Consider the following 22863-nt stretch of genomic DNA (forward strand, 5'->3'; position numbering starts at 1 on the left):
TTGAAACTTTCTTTCGTCGTCTAGTGTCCCGCTGTGGCGGCATGATCGCATGGTGTGACAAAGGTGTGCACGATATTGTATACGATGTAAAGGGCGGAGGAGCTGGCTACGTAGGAGCGCTGAATTCTCCACCTCCCGTGTGCTGATTGGGCGGTACAATACTGTGCGCTCATTCGACAAAGGACTATTGTTCCCAGCGGATAAAACCGGAGCTCTCGAGCGCGCTATTCATTTCTCTCTGTAGCACGTGCTGTGAACAGAACTCCTAAATTCGCTGGATTCCCTGGACTTTTAACTACTAGACTTTTACCGCAAAAGGTATGTATAACGCTACAGCGTAGCATATGTTGCGCTTCAACGGGGATAAACGCTGGAGTGTGGTTGATTGTTCCTTTGAGTAGGGTAGGCCTGAGAACCTCAGGTACACAGCTGTTGCGTGGCCCAATTAATTAATCCTTTTACAGATCGAGATGGTTGACTGCCCCATTTAATACCAGTAGTAACATATATAGTTATTAGATCAATGGTCAGAACATTGTTTTGTAAGCACGTGTATTTATTGTACGTTTGTTTTCTTTTTAGGAACTATGCTCACTTCCGATGAGAGTTCTGTTGTTGCTGCTGCCCTGGTGTTTGAGGCAGCACGTCTCCAAGAGGAGAGACGTCCTAAACGAAAACGTCGCATGTGGACCCGGAGCTGGCTGCAGAAAAGATCCACATTGTCACACATGGGTCTCATAAGAGAGTTACGTGACAATAACCCTCAAGATTTCCGAAACTACCTTCGGATGTCCGAGGAATCCTTCAAAATAATACTGTCTGCTGTTACGCCACTCATACAAAGGTGTGATACGCCGATGCGTGCAGCCGTGCCCGTGGAGGAAAGGTTGGCGGTGACACTGCGCTTCCTGGCAACAGGAAGGTCTCTTCAGGATTTGCAGTTTTCCGCAGCTGTTTCCAGACCTTTCCTGAGCGTTGTGATTCCGGAGACATGCGAGGCCATTGTGCAGAGCTTAAGGCATTATATGGAGGTACTACTATTTTTTTTTGGCTGCTGTGTTATGTCGATATATTATACTAGCTATTGAACCAGTTCTACGCCCTGATGGCGAGCATTTCTATAGGTATATGTTCTACATCCTATCATGTGCTGCTCCCATCCTGCGCCCCCATTCAGACATGTGCTGCTGTGATCCTGCGCCTCCATTCTGACATGTGCTGCTACCATTTTGCGTCTCCATTCTGATATGTGCTGCTCCAACCCTGCGCCACCCTTTTTTATTTGCTGCTCCCAACGTAATTTTATTGATTCTATTATTTAGATATATTGTTTAGCACCCCCTCTGAGTGACCGAAGCCATCTGTAAAAAAAATGGCTGCCTGCATACTCTGTGTTGTTGACTTTGTTATACTAATCCATACTGCGCCTCAATCGCTGTAGGATGTCCACATGAGAGTGTATGTGCATAATATATTTGACCAAATTTGTACATGTTTCCTTCTCATCTTGCAGTTTCCCAAGACGGCGGATGACTGGAAGAGGATTGGTTCCGATTTTGATGAGCTGTGGCAGTTTCCAAACTGCGGTGGTGCATTAGATGGAAAGCATGTGCGCATCACGCAACCAGCCAACTCTGGATCATTTTTTTTCAACTACAAAGGATATTTCAGTGTGATCCTCATGGCCCTTGTCAATGCAAACTATGAGTTTGTCGATGTGGATGTTGGCATGAATGGTCGAGTCTCCGACGGTGGTGTTTTTGAACACACTTCATTTGGGGAAAGCTTGAGGAACAATGAACTGCTGTTGCCACTAAATGAAGACACAAAAGCAAACCTAAATTTTGTCTTCATCGCTGATGAAGCTTTCCCTCTTCATCCACATTTGCTGAAGCCATTTGCACAGAGAACACTCACACCGGAGCGCAGAATCTTTAATTACCGGTTGTCGAGGGCCCGTCGTGTGGTTGAAAATGCCTTTGGGATAATGGCAAATCGGTTTAGAGTGTTCCACACAGCTATCAACTTGAAGCTGCCGTCTATAGACATTGTGGTTTTGGCATGCTGTGTGCTCCATAATTTCCTGAGACGTCATGATACGAACTCCTATTCTCCTCCTTCGTTTATTGATGCAGTGGACGCACGAACCGGAGATATTGTGCCCGGGGAATGGCGTACACAACCTGAAAATTTTACAGCTCTTCAAGCTCTTGGATCTGGCAGACAGGCAGACGATGCAAGGGACTGTCGCGAAAAATACTGTCAGTACTTTAATGGTTCTGGAGCTGTACCGTGGCAGGATCGCGCCGTATAACATAAAAATTTGTTTTTTTGCTTTGCTGTCATATAAACCTCGCTAAATAACTTTAAATGTGATGCCTATACAATGTTGCTGTTAACCCTTATAGCTTGGTAAACATTAAAGAAAGAATGCGAAGATTTTTGTTTTTTTTTGTAACACTTCTTGGTTTTAAATTATTTTACAACAAAATATAACATAACCCCCCCACCAAAAAAAATATTATCTCCTGCCCAAGAGGTGTCGCAGCGTCACGCCCTGCTGCTCCACTTGACTCTGGAGGAGCGCTGCTGTCTGCTGCAGGAGCGCTGCTGTCCGCTCCAGTCGCAATTGTCTCGCCAGGAGCTCTCTTACGGTGGCCGTTTCTGTGGATAGAAGAGGTTGGAGAACCAACGTTGATTCCTCTGAAAATACATCTCGACCTCTGGGGCAGGACCGAATTTTCTGTGTTGTAAATTTCTATTTGGTCTGGCACCACAGGGCGATGTAAATTTTAATATATTTTACAGTTTTGGTTGTCTATGGTGACATCCAGCAGAAAACCACTCGCATTATCTTGATACTTACGGAGAAGGGACGCCGGTTCCTCATTGCCAGAACCAGAGCTGCTAATGTCCCATCCCAGCGATCTGGCCACTGCTGCAGCACCTAAAAGCAAATAATAACAGATCTGGTTAACTATGGAACACGCCGTTGGGAAGCGCTCGCAGTTTTGGTCACTTACGTATGTTAGCTTCTGGGGAGAATGCCGCCGACCCGGGGGAGGAAGAGGAGTGTCGAAAGGGAGGTGTTGAGGGTGGTGTAGGGGTGCGAGGCCGTCTGCTCTCTGGTGGTGGCGTGGTAGGCCGCTGGGTCATTACTGCGTCTGTAATGTATTCAAATATTTCCGCTACCCTCTTATGTCCCGTATGCAGTTGAAAAATTGTAATCTATGATTGTTAACTTACGTGACGTCACGGACTGTGGGCTCCCGCTGGTGCTGGATGCTGTGGTGCTGCTGGCAATGGCAGGTACCTGTTGCTGCCGCTGTCTCTCTACACAGAAAGTTTACAAACGCAATCTTTAAAAACACATGTAGAGTGCTGCAGATCAAAGCTAACAATATACTGAAACATAAAATTTATATCACACTTCACAGGGGTGCGAGGGTGCATGGTCGCAACAGATGGTGGAGGTGTGGTAGGCCGCTGGGTCATTACTGCGTCTGTAATGTCTTCAAATATTTCAGGTACCCTGTTATGTCCCGTGTGATGTTAAAAAAAATGCAATAAATGATTGTGAACTTACGTGATGTCCCGGACTGTGGGCTCCCACTGGTGCCTGAAGATGGGGTACTGGTGGCAATGGTGTGTCTGACTTGCCGCCGCTGTCTCTCTACACCTAAAGTAAAGAATCACAATGTTTACACACAAATGTTGAGTGCTGCAGAGCAAAGCTAGTACTAGTACTTGCCTCGCCTTGCCTCCGCACGCAACTCCGCAAACATTTGTGGCGTTTTATAGCGGAGGTCAGCCCATTTTTTACGCAGCTGAAGCTGACTGCGGCAGACACCAAACCTCCTTTCCATCATTCTTGTTATTTGTCCAAGCACTTCTCGCTTGTGGATGTGTGGGTGGGCAGGGCGGCTCTCCAGACCCTCGTAATCCATGGCATCCATCTGGGAAATAAAAAAAAGGAGTTCTGGCTGCCCCAGAGGAGCAGAACGCTTTCTCGCCGCCATTTTAGATGGAATGACCCTGAAGAGCAACGCCCAGAGGAGGAGCTGCGCTCCGCCGTCCTGCCGCGCCATTGGCATCGCAATAGCGTTGCCGTTTATGAACAGCGTCACATTTGTGACGACTGAGCGTTAAGAAAGGAACGCACATAGTAAATGCCGTTCGAAGTATCGTTATATAACGCCGGAGCGGCACGTTAAGTACGCTCGTGGTCTATGACGGCGTGATGACGTTACAGCGTTCCTGCGTGCCTGCCCTAGCTTGTTTTTGTCCCCTGACATCGTGATAATGGCTGCCAGTCGCCGTGGTCCACCTATGGGCATCCCAGAGCTCAAGTTCCTTATTGGAACAATGGATAGGATGCAGTATGAAACCACAGGGATGGTGCTGCACCGCAACCAGCACAAGGAGGAAGTTGTCCGTGTGGTGTCTGAGGGCCTCAGGAAGCGGTTTGGGATAACTCGGACCAAGGCCCAGATTGTTAAAAAATGGGGCGATCTCAAGTCGAAAAGCCCAGAGCGCCTGCAGGAGCTTCGCCAGGAGATTAGCAGAGGTTAGTACTCAGGTACCCAAAAGTATGTTGGACAGCTATGGGACAGTTTGAATGTTGCAGAGCCACTATGTGCCACAGCTATGGGACAGTATGAACGTTGCAGAGCCACTATGTGCCACAGCTATGGGACAGTTTGAACGTTGCAGAGCCACTATGTGCCACAGCTATGGGACAGTTTCTACGTTGCAGAGCCACTATGTGCCACTGCTATGGGACAGTTTGAACGTTGCAGAGCCACTATGTGCCACAGCTATGGGACAGTTTCTACGTTGCAGAGCCACTATGTGCCACTGCTATGGGACAGTTTGAACGTTGCAGAGCCACTATGTGCCACTGCTATGGGACAGTTTGAACGTTGCAGAGCCAATATGTGCCACAGCTATGGGACAGTTTCTACGTTGCAGAGCCACTATGTGCCACTGCTATGGGACAGTTTGAATGTTGCAGAGCCACTATGTGCCACAGCTATGGGACAGTATGAACGGTGAAAAGTACTATGTGGCACAGCTAACTGCTGACCGAACTTTTTTTTTCCTTCACAGAGGCAAAGAGACAGCGCCGCCGTAGACACGAGGCATCACACACCGCCTCTGAAGTCCCAGAGCCCTCCGGGTCAAAGACAACTGATCCTAGTAGGTTCCCACAATAATGTGATTTGGGTTTGGTTGCAGGTCCCCTCCTCCCCCCCCCCCCCCGGCAGCCAGTGTTGCCATATATGCTGACAGACCTTTTTTTTTTTTTTTTCCCTTCACAGAGGCAAAGACACAGCACCACCGCCGCCACGAGGCATCCCGCCCAGCCTCTTCTGGCTCTGTGCCCTCAGGGTCAACTCCTCCAGATCCTAGTAGGTTCCCACAAAAATGTTATTTGGATTTTGTTTCTGGTCCCCTTCCCCCCCCCGGCAGCCAGTGTGGCCATATATGCTAACAGACCTTTTTCAAAAATTTTTTTTTTTTTTTTTTTTCTTCACAGAGGCAAAGACACAGCACCGCCGCCGCCACGAGGCATCCCGCCCAGCCTCTTCTGGCTCTGTGCCCTCAGGGTCCAATGTCCCGGAGCCCTCCGGGTCAACTCCTCCAGATCCTAGTAGGTTCCCACAAAAATGTTATTTGGATTTTGTTTCTGGTCCCCTTCCCCCCCCCGGCAGCCAGTGTTGCCATATATGCTAACAGAACTTTTAAAAAAATTTTTTTTTTTTTTTTTTCTTCACAGAGTCAAAGACACAGCACCACCGCCGCCACGAGGCATCCCGCCCAGCCTCTCCTGGATCTGTGCCCTCCGGGTCAACTCCTCCAGATCCTAGTAGGTTCCCACAATTATGTGATTTGGATTAAGTTGCAGGTCCCCTCTTAACACCCCCCCCCTCCCCCGGCAGCCACTGTTGCCATATATGCTGACAGACCTTGTTTTTTTTTTTTCCTTCACAGAGGCAAAGAGACAGCGCCGCCGCCGACAGCACGAGGCATTCAACAGCGACTCAGATCCAGAAGTGCCCTCCGTGCCTCAACATTCTAGTAGGTTCCCACAATTAAGTTATTTGGATTTTGTTGCAGGCCCACTCTTTCACCCCCAACCCAAACAACCACCCTCCCCCCCCTTTGCTTATTTTTTTTATTTTTTTTCATTCACAGAAGCAAAGACACATCGGGAGACTACAGTGTTATTAATGTTATGTTTTTTGACCCACAGCTCTCGTCACTGTCAACAAAGAGGATATTGAAGCCGGCATAGACAAGTTACTCCACACTATGGCACATATTCAGGAGCAGCACAATGTGGCAATGGAGGAGCTGCAGAAGCTGCGGGACATGTGCCAGCAGTTGTAGGCGGGCCAATAATCCATTTTTTGTTGTTCCAATTAAAAGATTTAGTTAAACTTTCATTCGATTTTTTTTTTTTAGTTAACTGTACATGAATTTGTTACGTTAATTTGTTCCCTCATACAGTGCTGTGATTGAGACACACCAATCAAAAAGTAGTGATAGAATGTATAATAAAAGCTTTTATTTCAAACATTATTTTAACAAGACAAAAAAAAAAAAGGGATGTAAAAGTAGTTAGGAAATCACAAATTATGATACGACGATTGTTCCGGCTGAAAATTTTGGTGCCTGATGGGCGAAGCCATATGTAAAGGTATTGGTGTGTAGGAGTTATTAGGGGGTGGCTGGCCGAAGTGGGAAACGTGAGGATTGTGTCGCATCGATGTCTGACCCTGTGACCAACCATTGAAATTTGATGGCTCTGTCCGCTGTATTGGCCGGGAAGAGACCAAACAAGTGTTCTTGTCCAAATCGCCATCAGTACCCTTGTTTACTGCTTCCAGAATCAGACGCTCTGCTAGTATTCTTTGGTTGTCGTCCATTTTTGCCAGTTTGTCAACCACATAGTGTCCAAACCCCTCTAACGCAGGGCTAACATTTCTTGTCAACACCTTCTTTGCCAGGCTCAATAGTTCATTTGAGGCGTCTGAGGTGGCTTTCCGTTTTCTTTGAACTTGCCTCGATTGACTCCTGGCAGGTGCAGCCTCCACTAGATCTGTTGTTGTGCAGTCCTGTGAACAGTCAAGTGTACTCTCCTGCGCACTGTCATCCTGGGGGGGGGGAAAAAAAAAAAAGTTATGAACCCGGCAACAAAAAGTAGTACCACCATAACCGCATCCAAACTATATATTCGTAGTAGGTAACAAAAAGATTATAATATATTTGATGCTTAGTAATATTCTTTAACCCTCCCTTTTATTGAATACTTTGAACTACACTGTTCTGACTGCTATGGGAACCTGACCAATATTTAATAGTCTAAATAGTCTCAACAAGAGTACATCGGCAGCTTGACGCGATACTATTTTCTATATTGCTTCGATGGTATGGTTTACATATATCTCCATTTCATACATATTACGTTCCCCTTATAATTCTTGACTGCAACAGGGTTACTTATGTGTACATGTTTTTGTAACAACTTTAAACTGATGTGATAATCAGAAGTATAAAACCTAAAATGCAGAGAAAAATTATGTAATTATAGGACACATTGGTGAACTTTCGTCCAAAGAGCTACTTACTTGTTGCCCTTGTGACTCCTGCTCGGCGTGGTTCTCCGAAACTATTGGTTCCACAGGTGCCAACAATCGAAGACACGTTGAAGTCCGTGGCACCTCTTGGTCCCTCAGAAAATTAAGATGCTCAAAATACCACAGTTTTGGCACATAAACTTCTTCAGTGGAAGCTCCGGACCTTGTAGTCTGAAGAACCTTGTTCAGCTCCTTCCTCCAGACCGTGCGGAGCGCCTGGATTTTCTTTTTAATAACTGCTTCGTTAGCTGCCTCATCTGGTGCCTGACGATTGTAAAGCTCAATGAGCTGTAAGTAACCCTCCCTCCTCTTTTCCCTGTTACAATACTCAGGAGATTTTATTTTCCAGAGGCAGGGAAAAGACTGATAAATCTCGATGAAATCCCGGATGAACTCCACACGATTTGACATCTAAAAAGTAATTAAAAAAAAAAATTACATGGTTGACAAAGCGTCCTATTAACAATACTTTTGCCAGTGTGCCAAACGCTTAACAACAGCAGCCACACAAAGCGCTCATGCCTACCATCGCTTCTTCCATCTGCCGCGCCTATAGTCCACCATAACCCAAAACAGTGTACCGCCCGCTTCCCTACAGCAGCCACACAAAGCGCTCATGGTGACCATACATTGTACCATCTGCCACGCTGTAGCGCAACAGACACAACCGGTCATAAGCAGTCACAACAGCGTACCATCCGCATCGCTTCAGCGGTGGAACGAAGCGGTCATGCCGAACAAACTGAGTTCCATCTACCACGCTGTAGCCCACCAGTCACGACCAGTCACAACAGCGTACCATCCGCATCGCTTCTTCAATCTGCCGCGCCTATAGTCCACCATAACCCAAAACAGTGTACCGCCCGCTTCCCTACAGCAGCCACACAAAGCGCTCATGGTGACCATACATTGTACCATCTGCCACGCTGTAGCGCAACAGACACAACCGGTCATAAGCAGTCACAACAGCGTACCATCCGCATCGCTTCAGCGGTGGAACGAAGCGGTCATGCCGAACAAACTGAGTTCCATCTACCACGCTGTAGCCCACCAGTCACGACCAGTCACAACAGCGTACCATCCGCATCGCTTCTTCCATCTGCCGCGCCTATAGTCCACCATAACCCAAAACAGTGTACCGCCCGCTTCCTTACAGCAGCCACACAAAGCGCTCATGGTGACCATACATTGTGCCATCTGCCACGCTCTAGCTCATCACACACAACCGGTCATAAGCAGTCACACCAGCGTACCATCCGCATCGCTTCAGCGGTGGAACGAAGCGGTCATGCCGAACAAACTGAGTTCCATCTACCACGCTGTAGCCCACCAGTCACGACCAGTCACAACAGCGTACCATCCGCATCGCTTCTTCCATCTGCCGCGCCTATAGTCCACCATAACCCAAAACAGTGTACCGCCCGCTTCCTTACAGCAGCCACACAAAGCGCTCATGGTGACCATACATTGTGCCATCTGCCACGCTCTAGCTCATCACACACAACCGGTCATAAGCAGTCACACCAGCGTACCATCCGCATCGCTTCAGCGGTGGAACGAAGCGGTCATGCCGAACAAACTGAGTTCCATCTACCACGCTGTAGCCCACCAGTCACAACCAAGCACAACAGCGTACCATCTGCCACATTGTAGCCCTCCAGTCACAACAGTGTACCATCCACTTCGCTTCAGTGGTGGAACGAAGCACTCATGCCGTCCATACAGCGTTCCATCCACCACGCCCAAGCGGTTTACATACCTCGAAGCAGCGGTGCAAAGCGTGGTATATTCAGCGAGGTACAAAATTCCGATGTCCAGGTCCACCAAGTGTCCAAGTACGAAGTGAAGAAAGGAAATTTTGAAAGCAGTGAAGTGGCATTGGGAACAATAGCGCTCAGGTGACAAATTTTCCAACCAATTGTGTGCACAGAACCTTTGGCCTATCACCACACTAACTAGTGGCACAACACGCCCCTTGTGAACAACGTCACGCACAGATTATGCAAAATTTGCTCTGAATCGTCGTGTGTGACACGACCGTACGACTGTCCCATACGACTTCTACATCGCAAATACGTCATGAATTTATCGCTTCAGCGTCGTGCATCGTGTAGTGTGACCGCAGTCTACGATGTTTGAAACGATAATTAAGCGACGATGCAACGTCACAAATCGTGCCGTCGTAGCGATCTAAATTGCACTGTGTGACGGTACCTTTACCCATGATGGGGGTTTTGAGTAATGAACCAGGCAGGGAGTTTATAAAAGCCTCAGGTATCTTTTGCATGTGTTTAGAGTTAATTAGTTGATTCAGAAGATTAGGGTAATAGGTCGTTTAGAGAACCTTTTCTTGATATGCTAATTTATTGAGACAGGTTTTTTGGGTTATCAGGAGTTGTATGCCAAAATCATCAGTATTAAAACAATAAAAGACCTGACAAATTTCAGTTGGTGGATAATGAATCTATAATATATGAAAGTTTAATTGTAATCATTACATTATGGTAAATAATGAAATTTAACACTATATGCTAATTTTTTGAGAAGGACCTGTACATATACAGGTTAGTTGTCCCACTGCTTGCTTTCTATAAGGCCTTAATTCAGTGAGGCATAGATGTAATAAGTTCTGCAATTGTGACCAATGTAATATTGGCCAACTTGGAACTCAAACACTCTCCTATCTGTTACTTTCTAACATTTTTTATGCATTTATTCAAGAAATACAAGTACAGAAAACTACACACACTGCACTAATTATATATCACACTGCCATCATTATTACTATGCACAGGGGCTATCAGTGAGACCATGTGTAGTAGTCATCAGCCGTCACCTGACCGGCGGTAACCTTTTTACCACCAGTCACAGCTGCTGCTCACATGTTGTGTGACAGCATGGGAACCACCGCACTGTGACCAGCAGTAACGTCGGTAAGGTTACTGCTGGTTAGAGCTGCTGGTTCCCATGCTGTCATCTCCAGATGTTTTGGCCTCCCTTTCATTTGAATGGAATCAGGGTTTGAGTTGGGTACCGGTTCTGGTACCTGAACCAAACTTTTTTATCAAGTTCGTCCAAACCCGACAGACGGGAACATCCGCACGTCTGCCCATCTCTAGCAATGTGGCAAGGAGCTCCATGTTTAAGGAATAATAATAATTTTATTTCTATAACGCCAAAGTGGATGTTTTTTTTCAGCAGCCAACCTAAGAGCATGCCAAACAAGACCCACAGAGATGACTGTGAGGAGGGCTGTGGCAAGAATTGTAACTGTGTTACAAGTTCTGAAGACTACAACTGTTCTAGAGCAAAGGAGTTTCTGCTGTGAACTGTTCCAGCAGGCCATATACATTGTATCACAAGTACACAGTGTTTACACCAATTTTCTACCGAGAGACTGTTGTCTTGTAAGACTGATAAAAGGTTTGAACTTGTTGACTCTAGTGAGACTGTTATATCAAGCTTATTGCCTCCCAGTTTGCCTCAGTGATTTTTCTCATGTGCAAAAAATGGACAGAGGACGGAATGTCATCAGTGTTTTGGATCCGATTCTCATCAGTGTTTTGTCACTGTGACTGCTTTTACCATCAAAATTTCATCATTGATTTTCTCTTATTAAAAAAAAACTTCCCCAATCCATTTTAATGTTAAAAACGTGAATTTTGCTAACACATTGTTAGGACTGGCGGAACGCACCTAAAAAAATATAAGTACAGAAATAAGGTGTGCTCACAGCCCGGGGTCCACCGTGCAGAGATGGTACCTGCTGCTGAGTAATGGCACTCTATGGCGGTATTACACCAAAGTGCACATGGGTTAATGTCACCCGTGTGAACAGATGCAAACCCTGTTGCTTCACAGTGTCACGGATCACCATAGAACACTGTACCATGTTAGCTGACACAGGGCGCAGCAGAGTAGGAGCTAGTGGTATCCCTAATGCTCACCCCCACTGCACTGATGGTTGAACCCGCTCTGTCACTCAGTGGCTTTTGAGCCCGCGCCTGAGGACGCCCGGAGACAGATGCTGGGTTCAAGCGGGAATTACCACCTTACTCTGACAAAGGAATTGTGCTCAAATAATTAATGTGGATGGAACTGCGAACCGCTAAAGGAAAGCAATAGCGCACGGAGTGCGCGCAGCTTCGTGCTTGCGTACGCCGCTACTGACGTTGACCTAGTATGTGGCGGAGGCTTAGCCATTGACTGGCGCTGTATCTTAGCTCCACTCACCCTGATGCCCAAGCAACAACCGGAGGGAAGGGGAACATTAAGGAGCATTCACTAGATACAAACACACATGCTCACACACACCATTTAGGTTTATAGCGCATGGGCGAGCGGCCGTGCAAACCTTTTATAACTGTAGCTCTCCAGGACCTTCCTAGTGGTCCAATAGGAACTGCTACAGGATCTGAGCATGTGACCCCTGACCTCCAATGAGAGGTCGACCCATGGGCATGCTCAGTAGGAGAAAAGCAGGACTTTGTCCCTGGAACATCTGCTCGCCGCTGATCAGTGCTGGCTACAACGGCTGAGCCTAGAAAGGCAGTAGTAACCAAGCACACAGTATCACCTTGAGCCAGATGCTGGGATCGACGTCTCTGCTGAGCAGGTTCCACTGCAGCTGGAGGAGAATGGGAGACCGCAGCGGTCATGGTTTGAGATTCCCCCTGTGCAGCGGCAGGAACTCGACACCTACCACACATAGACTTGTTTGGGTGATTTTGATGCATGACTTGAATAAAAAGCGAACATGTGTCCCATTTTTTTTCTTTTTAGTGTGAAAAAAAGTACATGCTGACATCTACATTAACTATACTGGATATGTGTGCCATCTGTGAAAACTTGGATAGAATGTGTATGTGGATGATGGAGGTCCGAAGGAGGCTTTAGTAAAATTGTTGAATATTTCATCTGTATAGTCCTGCATTCTGTTACCCACCTGTTACGGATTTGGGCTTTGCTCCTCTCACCCCTGTCCTCTGAACTCTGTTGTGCATCATGTCATGCTTTACAAATGGCCCAGCATGATCCCATGTGTTCATCGGCCTTTGCCTATATGAGGCCTAGCAAGATACACACCTGTGTTGGTATAAACTTTCTAGTTGCTCCAGCATTCTGTCTGCTACCTGTCTACGGCTTGCAGTATCTTTGCTACCTGTCTGCCGTTTCCCAGATGTCTACGGTTTCCCAGATGTCTCCTTTCTGCTAGCAGCTTCCAGTGATCTGGTACCTGTTCCTGGTCTTCAATGATTTCTGCTATGTGTCCACATCTGGACTTCCAAGACATCTCATGTCCCCTTTCAGATTTCAGGACCGCTGCTATCTGTTCCCGGTTTTACAGGATCTTCTACGGATTCCAGGATGCCTCCTGTCCATTTGCATATTCCAGGTCTTCTGCTACTTGTTTGTGGTTTCCAGAACCTCTGCTACGTGTCTGTGGTCTCCAGGACTTTTCCTGTCTTCCTGCAGCTTCCAATACATCTGCTACTTATCTTTGGTCTCATGGATGTCTTCGGCCTGCCTGCGGCTTCCAATATCTTTGCAATCTGTCTGCGGTCTGCAGGATGTCTCCTATTAGCTTGTGGCTTCCAGGACCTCTGCTGCCTATTCAAGGTCTTCCAGGACCTCTGCTAACTATCCACCTGCAGCTTCCAGGACGTCTCCTGTACGCTTGCGGCTTTCAGGATCTCTGCTACATGTTCCTGGTGTTTCAGAATTTCTGATACATGTCTGCTTGCGGCTCCCTGGATGTCTCCTGTTCACTTGTGGCTTCCAGGACTTTGGCTACCTGTTTCGGGGCTCCTTCCTGTCAGCAGCTTCCCATACCTCTGCTACCTGTCTCGCGCATGCCTCAGTTGCCTGCTGCACTGAAACCTGTGGCCTGTGTGCCCATCTGTACTTTGGGGTTGGAGAATCCACCTAAGGCCGGGATCACACATGCAAAAAATACAGCCGAGTCTCACATGTTAATACCCGGCATTGCAATACATGCAGCCGCACGCTCCGCTCCAGAGTGACAGTGGCAATGCCGGGTATTAATATGCGAGACTCGGCCGTATTTCTCGCATTTGTGATCCCGGTTTAACCTAGAGAGCCAAAGCTCATTACTTCTGTGTGAGAGGAACTGGTCTGTTACCAATGGCCATTTTATGCACACTCTTAAAAGGGAACACCACTGCAACATCTTTGATAAAAGGGGTCACTCTGCTTTCTCCACATGAAAGAAACAAACCATTTTACAAGCTCCTGAGTGATGGATGCCACTGTTAGGTATTCATCGTAGCCCCCGTTTTATATACACATGGGAGCTTTAATAAGGAAGCCATAAACACAATGCGAACATAGCCTTTTTTCACAAATAAGGTCAATAATTGCTAAACCATAAAAACGGATAACAGTGAGTGCAACTATAAAATGCTATGACTAACAAGAACGTTTTAAATCAGACATTCAAAATTACAAAATCATTTGCATCTTCCCTGAAAGAACATATTTATTGCTCTTACAGGAAGCACATGTACACAACATCAGTCAAAGAGCTGTGAAACTTCCAGTAAGGGTTTAGAAAATCAACTTTTTTTTTTAATCTTCTTATCTGGCCTATGATAACAGACTCAGCTCAAGGACAGGTAAACAGTTATTCTTAGAAGATAGTAGCCGTGTTTTTTTTAAATCTTGTACCACTCCTGCAAAAATTAATGTGAATTTTAAGGCAGTGAGATAAGTTGGCTACTATCACACCTCTGGAACTAGCCTAATGAGTGTGAACATGCCCCACTCTCCCCTCAAGGCAGATGCTAGGGGAAAGAAGTATGGAGCATGTGGGATTTAAATGGTTATTGGATAGGTGTCTTATTGAAGCCTCTCCATTATTAACCTGGCTTAATGTCACCTTACAATAGCAAGGTGACATTAACCCTTTATGACCCCATATCCCACCGCTACAGGGGAGTGGAAAGAGAGTGGCCAAGTGCCAGAATAGGCGCATCTTACAGATGTGCCTTTTCTGGGGTGGCAGGGGGCAGATGTTTTTAGCCAAGGGGGGGCCAATAACCATGGTCCCTCTCCAGGCTATTAATATCTGCCCTCAGTCACTGGCCTTCCCACTCTGGCGGAGAAAATTGCGCGAGAGCTCACGCCAATTTTTTCCGTGATTTAGCCCTTTATCTTAACAGCTAGAGCCCCCAAATTTTCCTCAAAGACACTTCTTACATTAGTAGTGTAATAAAATAAGGGATATGAAATGGTTTACTGTATGTAAACCATGTCTCATATCCTGTCGGGTTTGTGAAGGAGATAGCAAAAGCCGGCAATTGAATTACCGGCTTTTCTGCTATCTAGCGCTGCATTAAATATAAATATATATATAGGTGTCTCACTGACATATATTTATATATATATATATATATATATATATATATATACCCCTATACTATGTGTACATATCTATTCTAACCTGTCAGTGTGATTTTACTGTACACCGCGCTGAATTGCTGGCTTTTCAAAGGACACCGGAGCGTAAAAATCGGACAGCACTCGCATGGTGCGAGTGCTTTGCGATTTTTTTCTGGCACCCATTGACTTACATTGGCGAGTCTCATCCGAGAATCGCAGCAATACGCAGCATGCTGCGATTTTTTTCTCAGTTTTTTCGGCTGAGAAAAAAAAAATCACAAATGAAAAGACACCTATTGAATAACATTGGTCCGAGTGCAATCCGATTTTTTATCGGATTGCACTCGTCCATTTTCCTTGCAAGTGGAAATGAGCCCTTAAGAGGAGACTGTGCAGCAAGCCTTCATGGTAAAATAGCGGCTAGGAAACCACTGCTAAGGATAGGCAACAAGCAGAAGAGACTTGTTTGGGCTAAAGAACACAAGGAATGGACATTAGACCAGTGGAAATCTGTGCTTTGGTCTCATGAGTCCAAATTTGAGATCTTTGGTTCCAACCACCGTGTCTTTGTGCGACTCAGAAAAGGTGAACGGATGGACTCTACATGCCTGGTTCCCATCGTGAAGCATGGAGGAGGAGGTGTGATGTGTGGAGGTGCTTTGCTGGGGACACTGTTGGGGATTTTTTCAAAATTGAAGGCACACTGAACCAGCATGGCTACCACAGCATCTTGCAGCGGCATGCTATTCCATCCGGTTTGCGTTTAGTTGGACCATCATTTATTTTTCAACAGGACAATGACCCCAAACACGCCTCCAGGCTATTTGACCAAGAAGGAGAATGATGAGGTGCTACACCAGATGACCTGGCCTCCACAGTCACCAGACCTGAACCCAATCGAGAATTGGGGTGAGTTGGACCGCAGAGTGAAGGCAAAAGGGCCAACAAGTGCTAAGCATCTCTGGGAACTCCTTCAAGATTGTTGGAAAACCATTCCCGATGACTACCTCTTGAAGCTCATCAAGAGAATGCCAAGAGTGTGCAAAGCAGTCATCAAAGCAAAAGGAGGCTACTTTGAAGAACCTAGAATATAAGACATAATTTCAGTTGTTTCACACTTTTTTGTTAAGTATATAATTCCACATGTGTTAATTCATAGTTTTGATGCCTTCAGTGTGAATGTACAATTTTCATAGTCATGAAAATACAGAAAAATCTTTAAATGAGAAGGTGTGTCCAAACTTTTGGTTTGTACTATATCTCCCTTCTGTCTAACTTGCTGACCAGGTATAATCCATCATTAATAGCAGAGACATTAAGATGGAGTACAGAAGTAGGTCAGGTCCTTGTCTCTCTGATCCGGGTCTCCTGTCTGTCAAACTGGATGCAGGCATATGTGAGAGGCAGGCTTTCTGTTGTACACAGATAGGTCATTGCACAATGGCAAGTGTAATATATGTGAGTGGAAAGGAAGTTCAAGGACATATGGTGCTGTCAGAATGCTTATGAAGAGGCATTGTGCCCTCATAAAAAGTGAATGGCAGTTTAAACAGCATAATAATTTGGATAGGTTCTGGAAATCCTGTGACATTTACTAAATCAGTTCTAACTGGTTATGAAAGGAGATGGCAGCCAAACCACGGTGTTCTTCACATTTTGGAGCATAAAAGTAGCGTTCACAGTACAATTAAAGGGTTGGCCCAAAGTCATTTTGATCTTGAATCCCTATCTATTTAGTTCAGTCATCTAAATGATTCTCAAATTTACTTGAATTAAATATTCCCTATCCTTCCCTAACTACACTAAGTGCTTTTCTTTTTTTCACTTTCTTTTTGGTGATACTCCATTTGAGAATCCCATTGCATGCTAGGAAACTCAAACGCAGCATCAGAAGGGGGCAGAGGCTGTGGTTACTGTCGTAGCCCCTACCCCCTCTCTGAATTGAAGCGTTATCAGTGATGCCTGTTGCAGGGGCAGGTCAAGTTCCTGCACGATGTGCACAATGACAGCACACACTTTGTTGCTGGCTCAAATCAGCAGTAATGAGCCAACAACAGAACGTGTCAAAATACCTGGCATGGAGAAACCCCCAACGCCCCTACAAGTGACGTCACTTGTCTCTGCACACCGGGTATTCTGCTTTATATTACTGAGTCATTACTGCTGATCTGAGCCATAAACAGAGTATGTGCTGTCATTGTGCACTTCGCATAGTATGCAAGGACTAGCCCAGCCACTGAAAGGAGCGTCATTAAGCAAAAAATGTAATTTAATCCCATCTACTATATAATTGTCTAAGGGTCACTTCCGTCTGTCTGTCTGTCTGTCACAGATATTCATTGGTCGCGGCCTCTGTCTGTCATGGAATCCAAGTCGCTGATTGGTCTCGCCAGCTGCCTGTCATGGCTGCCGCGACCAATCAGCGATGGCCACAGTCCGATTAGTCCCTCCCTACTCCCCTGCCATCAGTGCCCGCTCCATACTCTCCGCAGTCACCGCTCACACAGGGTTAATGCCAGCGGTAACGGACCGCATTATGCCGTGGGTAACTCACTCCGTTACCGCCGCTATTAACCCTGTGTGACCAAGTTTTTACTATTAATGCTGCCTATGCAGCGTCAATAGTAAAAAGATCTAATGTTAAAAATAATACAAAAATTAAAAAAATCATCATATACTCACCCTCCGGCGCCTTTCCCGCTCCTTGTGACGCTCCGTGCTAAAGATGGTATGCGACAAGGACCTTCCATGATGTCACGGTCATGTGATCGCGACGTCATCACAGGTTCTGCGAACCTGCGCGAGAAGGACCTATCATGACGTCACGGTCATGTGACCGCGACGTCATCACACCCTGGGACCGGAAGCTGGCGAACAGGCGACAGAACTACAAGGGGCCCTCGGATCAGAAGGTGAGTATGTTTATTTTTTATTTTTTAACCTGTGACATACGTGGCTGGGCAATATACTACGTAGCTGGGCAATATACTACGAGGCTCTGTGCGGTATACTACGTCGCTGTGCAATATACTACGTGGCTCTGTGCTGTATACTACGTCACTAGGTAATATACTACGTGGCTGGGCAATATACTACGTGACTGGGCAATAAACTACGTCACTGGGCAATATACTACGTAACTGGGCAATCTGCTCTGTGCTGTATACTACGTCGCTGGGCAATACTGCAAAAACGCTAGTGCATGCCCTTATCATCTCCCGCCTCGACTACTGCAACCTCCTACTCTCTGGACTCCCCTCTAGCACTCTGGCACCACTCCAATCCATCCTACACTCTGCTGCCCGACTAATCCACCTGTCCCCCCGCTATTCCCCAGCCTCTCCCCTGTGTCAAGCCCTTCACTGGCTTCCTATCGCCCAGAGACTCCAGTTCAAAACCCTCACACTGACATACAAAGCCATCCACAACCTGTCTCCTCCATACATCTGTGACATGGTCTCCCGGTACCTACCTACACGCGACCTCCGGTCCTCCCAAGACCTCCTTCTCTACTCCCCTCTCATCTCTTCTTCCCATAACCGCATCCAAGACTTCTCCCGTGCTTCCCCCATACTCTGGAACTCTCTACCCCAACACATCAGACTTGCGCCTACCATAGAAACCTTCAAAAAGAACCTGAAGACTCATCTCTTCCGACAAGCCTACAGCCTGCAGTGATCCTCAACCTACTGAACAGCCGCACAGCCAGCTCTTCCCTCTCCTAGTGTATCCTCACCCACCCCCTGCAGACTGTGAGCCCTCGCGGGCAGGGTCCTCCCTCCTTATGTACTCGTGTGCCTTGTTATCTGCTCATGTTTAATGTATTTGTCTATATTTGCCCCGTATTCACATGTAAAGCGCCATGGAATAAATGGCGCTATAAAAATGTATAATAATAATAATAATAATAATAATAATAATATACTACATGGCTGGGCAATATACTACGTGGTCTGTGCTGTACGTCACTGGGCAATATACTACATAACTGGGCAATATACTACGTGGCTCTCTGCTGTATACTACGTCGCTGGGCAATATACTATGTGGCTGGGCAATATACTACGTGACTGGGCAATATACTATGTGGGCTGTGCAATAAACTACGTGGCTGGGCAATATACTACGTGACTGGGCAATATACTATGTAGCTGGGCAATATAGTACGTGACTGGGCAATATACTACGTGGGCTGTGCAATATACTAAGTGGCTGGGCAATATACTACATGGCTGGGCAATATACTACGTGGCTCTGTGCTGTATACTACATCGCTGGGCAATATACTACACGGCTGGGCAATATACTACGTGGCTGGGCAATATACTGCGTGGCTGGGCAATATACTACGTGGCTGGGCAATATACTACATGGGCTGTGCAATATACTACGTGGCTGGGCAATATACTACGTGACTGGGCAATATACTACGTGGCTGGGCAATATACTACGTGGCTGGGCAATATACTGCGTGGCTGGGCAATATACTGCGTGGCTGGGCAATATACTACGTGACTGGGCAATATACTACGTGGCTGGGCAATATACTATGTGGCTGGGCAATATACTACGTGGCTGGGCAATATACTACGTGACTGGGCAATATACTACGTGGCTGGGCAATATACTACATGGCTGGGCAATATACTACGTGACTGGGCAATATACTACGTGACTGGGCAATATACTACGTGACTGGGCAATATACTACGTGGCTGTGCAATATACTATGTGGCTGGGCAATATACTACATGGGCTGTGCAATATACTACGTGGACATGCATATTCTAGAATACACAATGCGTTAGAATCGGGCCACCATCTAGTTATGAATAATTAGGAAAATCTTTTCTTCTTTGCACATGATGGACCAATATACTTTTTGTCTTAAGATATTTACTGTTGGCCATATAATGTAGGTAGATAACTAAATAGTGTAGATTTTATGCTATTTTTTTTAAGTAAAAGACAAGCTAAAAATAACTATCTTTTGTACAGTATATAATGTTAATACAACAATCAGTGAAATTGATTATTGAGCATAAATATTTATATCCAGCCTTCACGCAATCGGACGTCCACTATCACATTTCCTATGCTAGCCTTTTTTATTATTAAAATCTGTTTGACTAATATATCAATAATCCGAGTCAATCCCAGGGGTCAAACTCCAAATAGAAGTGATTTCTCTGGAGATTTATCAATGAGACATTGACATAATGGAGGGATTAAGTGCAAAACTAAAAACTAGGACTTGTTGTTTTGTAAGCAAAATGTGCCAATTGCTCCATAAAGTGCATAATAAGGAGTCGATGGTAGTAAAGGCTATTACATGATCTCTTACGTAAGACTATACAATCTCAGAATCACTTCTTGAACACTCATTTTTTTGTACGATCTCTGAGTACAACCATCAGCAAATGTCATAAAATAGTAATTGTTAATAAACTCCATGGGAAGTAAAAAAGCTATTATATTTCGAAGGGCAAGTATAGTGATATCACATAGTGTTCATGAGTCGCATTTCCTATCAGCTCCAAAGTCAGTGTTAGTTATAAGATTCCCTATTGTGCAATAATATAGATCCTCTCTTCTTCCCTACTTACTCAACCCTTAGCTAATCAGGCAACATTGATTTGGAGGGGGCAATGCCTCATAAATAAGAGTTCAGCATGACACCGGGATAGAAAGTAGGACCCTGGAAGGTGATGATTGCCTCCACTCCTATGGGATACAGTTACATTTAAAGAGATAGCACGGCACTGTGGATGAGCCAGACACAGACTCGCAGATCTAACCTTCAACAGTTCCTGGCAAGATGCTCAAGTACAGGACACACAAAAGAGGCAAGTCATCTACAGAGAGGAAGAGGCAACTGCTTAAGATCAAATCTGTAAAACACCATCCACCACTGCCTCTGCTGTTTGCAATCTGCTGTCTGAGCTCCCTACAGCTTTCCTCAGGTAAGAGGCTATCACCTTTAATTACTGATGTATAACATCTGCAACATAGCAATACAAACTATCAACGTAATTAAGACTTAATGTCACCTCCAGCTACCGGGATGACAAGCAATTAATGTAAACAAAATATTCTCAAATTTAATTCTGCAAAATATCCCAATTGTGTTGTGTTAGTTTATATATTACTGCATAGTTAATGTGTATTTGATAGTTTGTGCAGTATTTATATTAAATTAATTTACATGGCACGAAATAAATATTTGGCAGGAATGGAGTCACTGGTGTTTGATCTCTTTATTTCCCACATATTGCATATTTCACTAGGTATGTGTTTATTATAGAGGAGAAGAAAACAAAGTAATGTGATAAAACTCAATTAAGTATGTAAATGTTAAAAAAAAACCATAAAATATTGTGGTTAAGAGTTTTTCTGGTTTTAAATGAGTCCACTGTGTTTCAGTTCATCTCTGCGTTTAAAATATGTTTGCTCTCAGTTAGTGAGAATATTTTCGCATCCATTCAGAAGCAGCAAATCCATATATTACAGTTCTATCCAGTCTCTGTACTACTTTAAATCAATCTCTGCAAGTTTACTACAATGGACATTGTCTGGACCATAAACAACGGTATGAACTTACGAGCTGAGAGCACTAACTATATTCACTGCATGAAACGTTTACTCACAGCAAACTACTAGTATCTGGATATTAGTAAGGACATAGTAAAAAATATTAGAAACTTGTAAAAGTTTCCATTTCTAAAGTGATAAATCATTAACATAATACTGGATAACAGTGTACAACTGATTGATTAGAATTTGCTGGTGATTCCCAGTATGTTAAGGAAAAATTCCAGTGCAAATGTAACAATATATGGCGTGTCCACACGAACAGTTTTGGAATGAATTCTCTTTAAATAATAATGACCTTTGACAGCATTATGATTGAATAAGATAATGATTCCTAAAGGTAAAAGCATAAATTTATACTTTCCTGCGACAACTTTTTTCTTGATGTGTTGATAATATCACATAACAAAGTACTATTGCCCATCGCAATATTACAGAGATGACAATATTCTCTGACCTAGGAATGGCGTCTTTTTTTTTTAGACAGCGGTAAAACTAAAATTCAAATCTGCGTTGTGATATCTCATAACATCAAGATGACATTATATTGCATGCAGCTTCAATATAAACCTATGGATACAAAAATGTAATATGTGATTATCACAAATGTAGATTTATGAGGCTGCATCCACTAGGTGCAATATCATCTGTTTTACCTTTTATGTATGTAAAATGTGCAAGATCTATATCTCATCTATTTATCTGTATAGCTTCTGTATTTGTTCAATAAATGTAAAAAAAACAAAATAAATAACATATTGTGTTCAAAGCCTCGGCCCGCAATGCAACAAACCTGTTGGGTGCCCACTTAATCTCATTTGGATCATTAATTGTGCTCTTCAAAGATCAATTTCATTTTAATCCAATGAAGCGACCGACCCCATGAGCCAGAGATAATTTTGTATAGCCTTTATAACTCTTCTTTATCGCACCCATCTCTAGGGTGCGCTTATTTAGATGACACTGCATTTCATATAAATTCACAGACTTGAATGTTAGCCACTGTGTGAAGTGTAGCCATCAAGCTGTAAATTGTGATCGAGTTGCTAAACATTTCATTTCATCACAGGTTTTCCCCAGTCAGCGGCGCACTATGTGGATGGACTGGATATTCCAGAGAGTGAGGTATAGTTGTTTTTACTAGACTTTCTATAAAAATGCACAAGGGAAAGATGAGTTATAAAATTGCTCCATCTTTATGCTCATGCACACGTCCATGTTACGTCTC

General features: G+C 44.8%; 2 protein-coding genes across 3 annotated transcripts in view; one reads left to right on the forward strand and one right to left on the reverse strand.

The window, feature by feature from the left end:
• Positions 1–6549: 6549 nt before the first annotated feature.
• LOC138670341 (uncharacterized) lies at positions 6550–8365 on the reverse strand. Its single transcript, XM_069757583.1, has 2 exons — positions 7635–8365; positions 6550–7160 (listed from the first exon to the last, which is right to left on the reverse strand). Exons 1-2 carry the CDS (start codon positions 8052–8054, stop codon positions 6633–6635), a joined length of 948 nt encoding a protein of 315 aa, XP_069613684.1. The 5' UTR covers positions 8055–8365; the 3' UTR covers positions 6550–6632.
• Positions 8366–20805: 12440 nt separating this feature from the next.
• NMS (neuromedin S) overlaps positions 20806–22863 on the forward strand; it is a 163258-nt gene continuing 161200 nt past the window's right edge. Inside the window, exons 1-2 of one of the 2 annotated variants that reach the window (XM_069760186.1) lie at positions 20806–21007; positions 22705–22760. In XM_069760186.1, coding sequence (XP_069616287.1) covers positions 20863–21007; positions 22705–22760 — 201 coding nt within the window. In that variant the 5' untranslated portion in view covers positions 20806–20862. The remainder of the gene's footprint in view (positions 21008–22704; positions 22761–22863) is intronic. The other variant, XM_069760187.1, reaches the window with a different exon arrangement.

Source organism: Ranitomeya imitator, chromosome 3 (assembly GCF_032444005.1).
Source record: "Ranitomeya imitator isolate aRanImi1 chromosome 3, aRanImi1.pri, whole genome shotgun sequence".
NCBI classification, from domain to species: domain Eukaryota; kingdom Metazoa; phylum Chordata; class Amphibia; order Anura; family Dendrobatidae; genus Ranitomeya; species Ranitomeya imitator.

Coding starts and splice junctions, on each gene's coding strand:
- LOC138670341 (XM_069757583.1), bottom strand. CDS start 8,054: ATGTCAAATCGTGTGGAGTTCATCCGGGATTTCATCGAGATTTATCAG. Junction 7,161..7,634: donor AGGAGTCACAAGGGCAACAA/GTAAGTAGCTCT, acceptor CCCCCCCCCCAG/GATGACAGTGCGCAGGAGAG.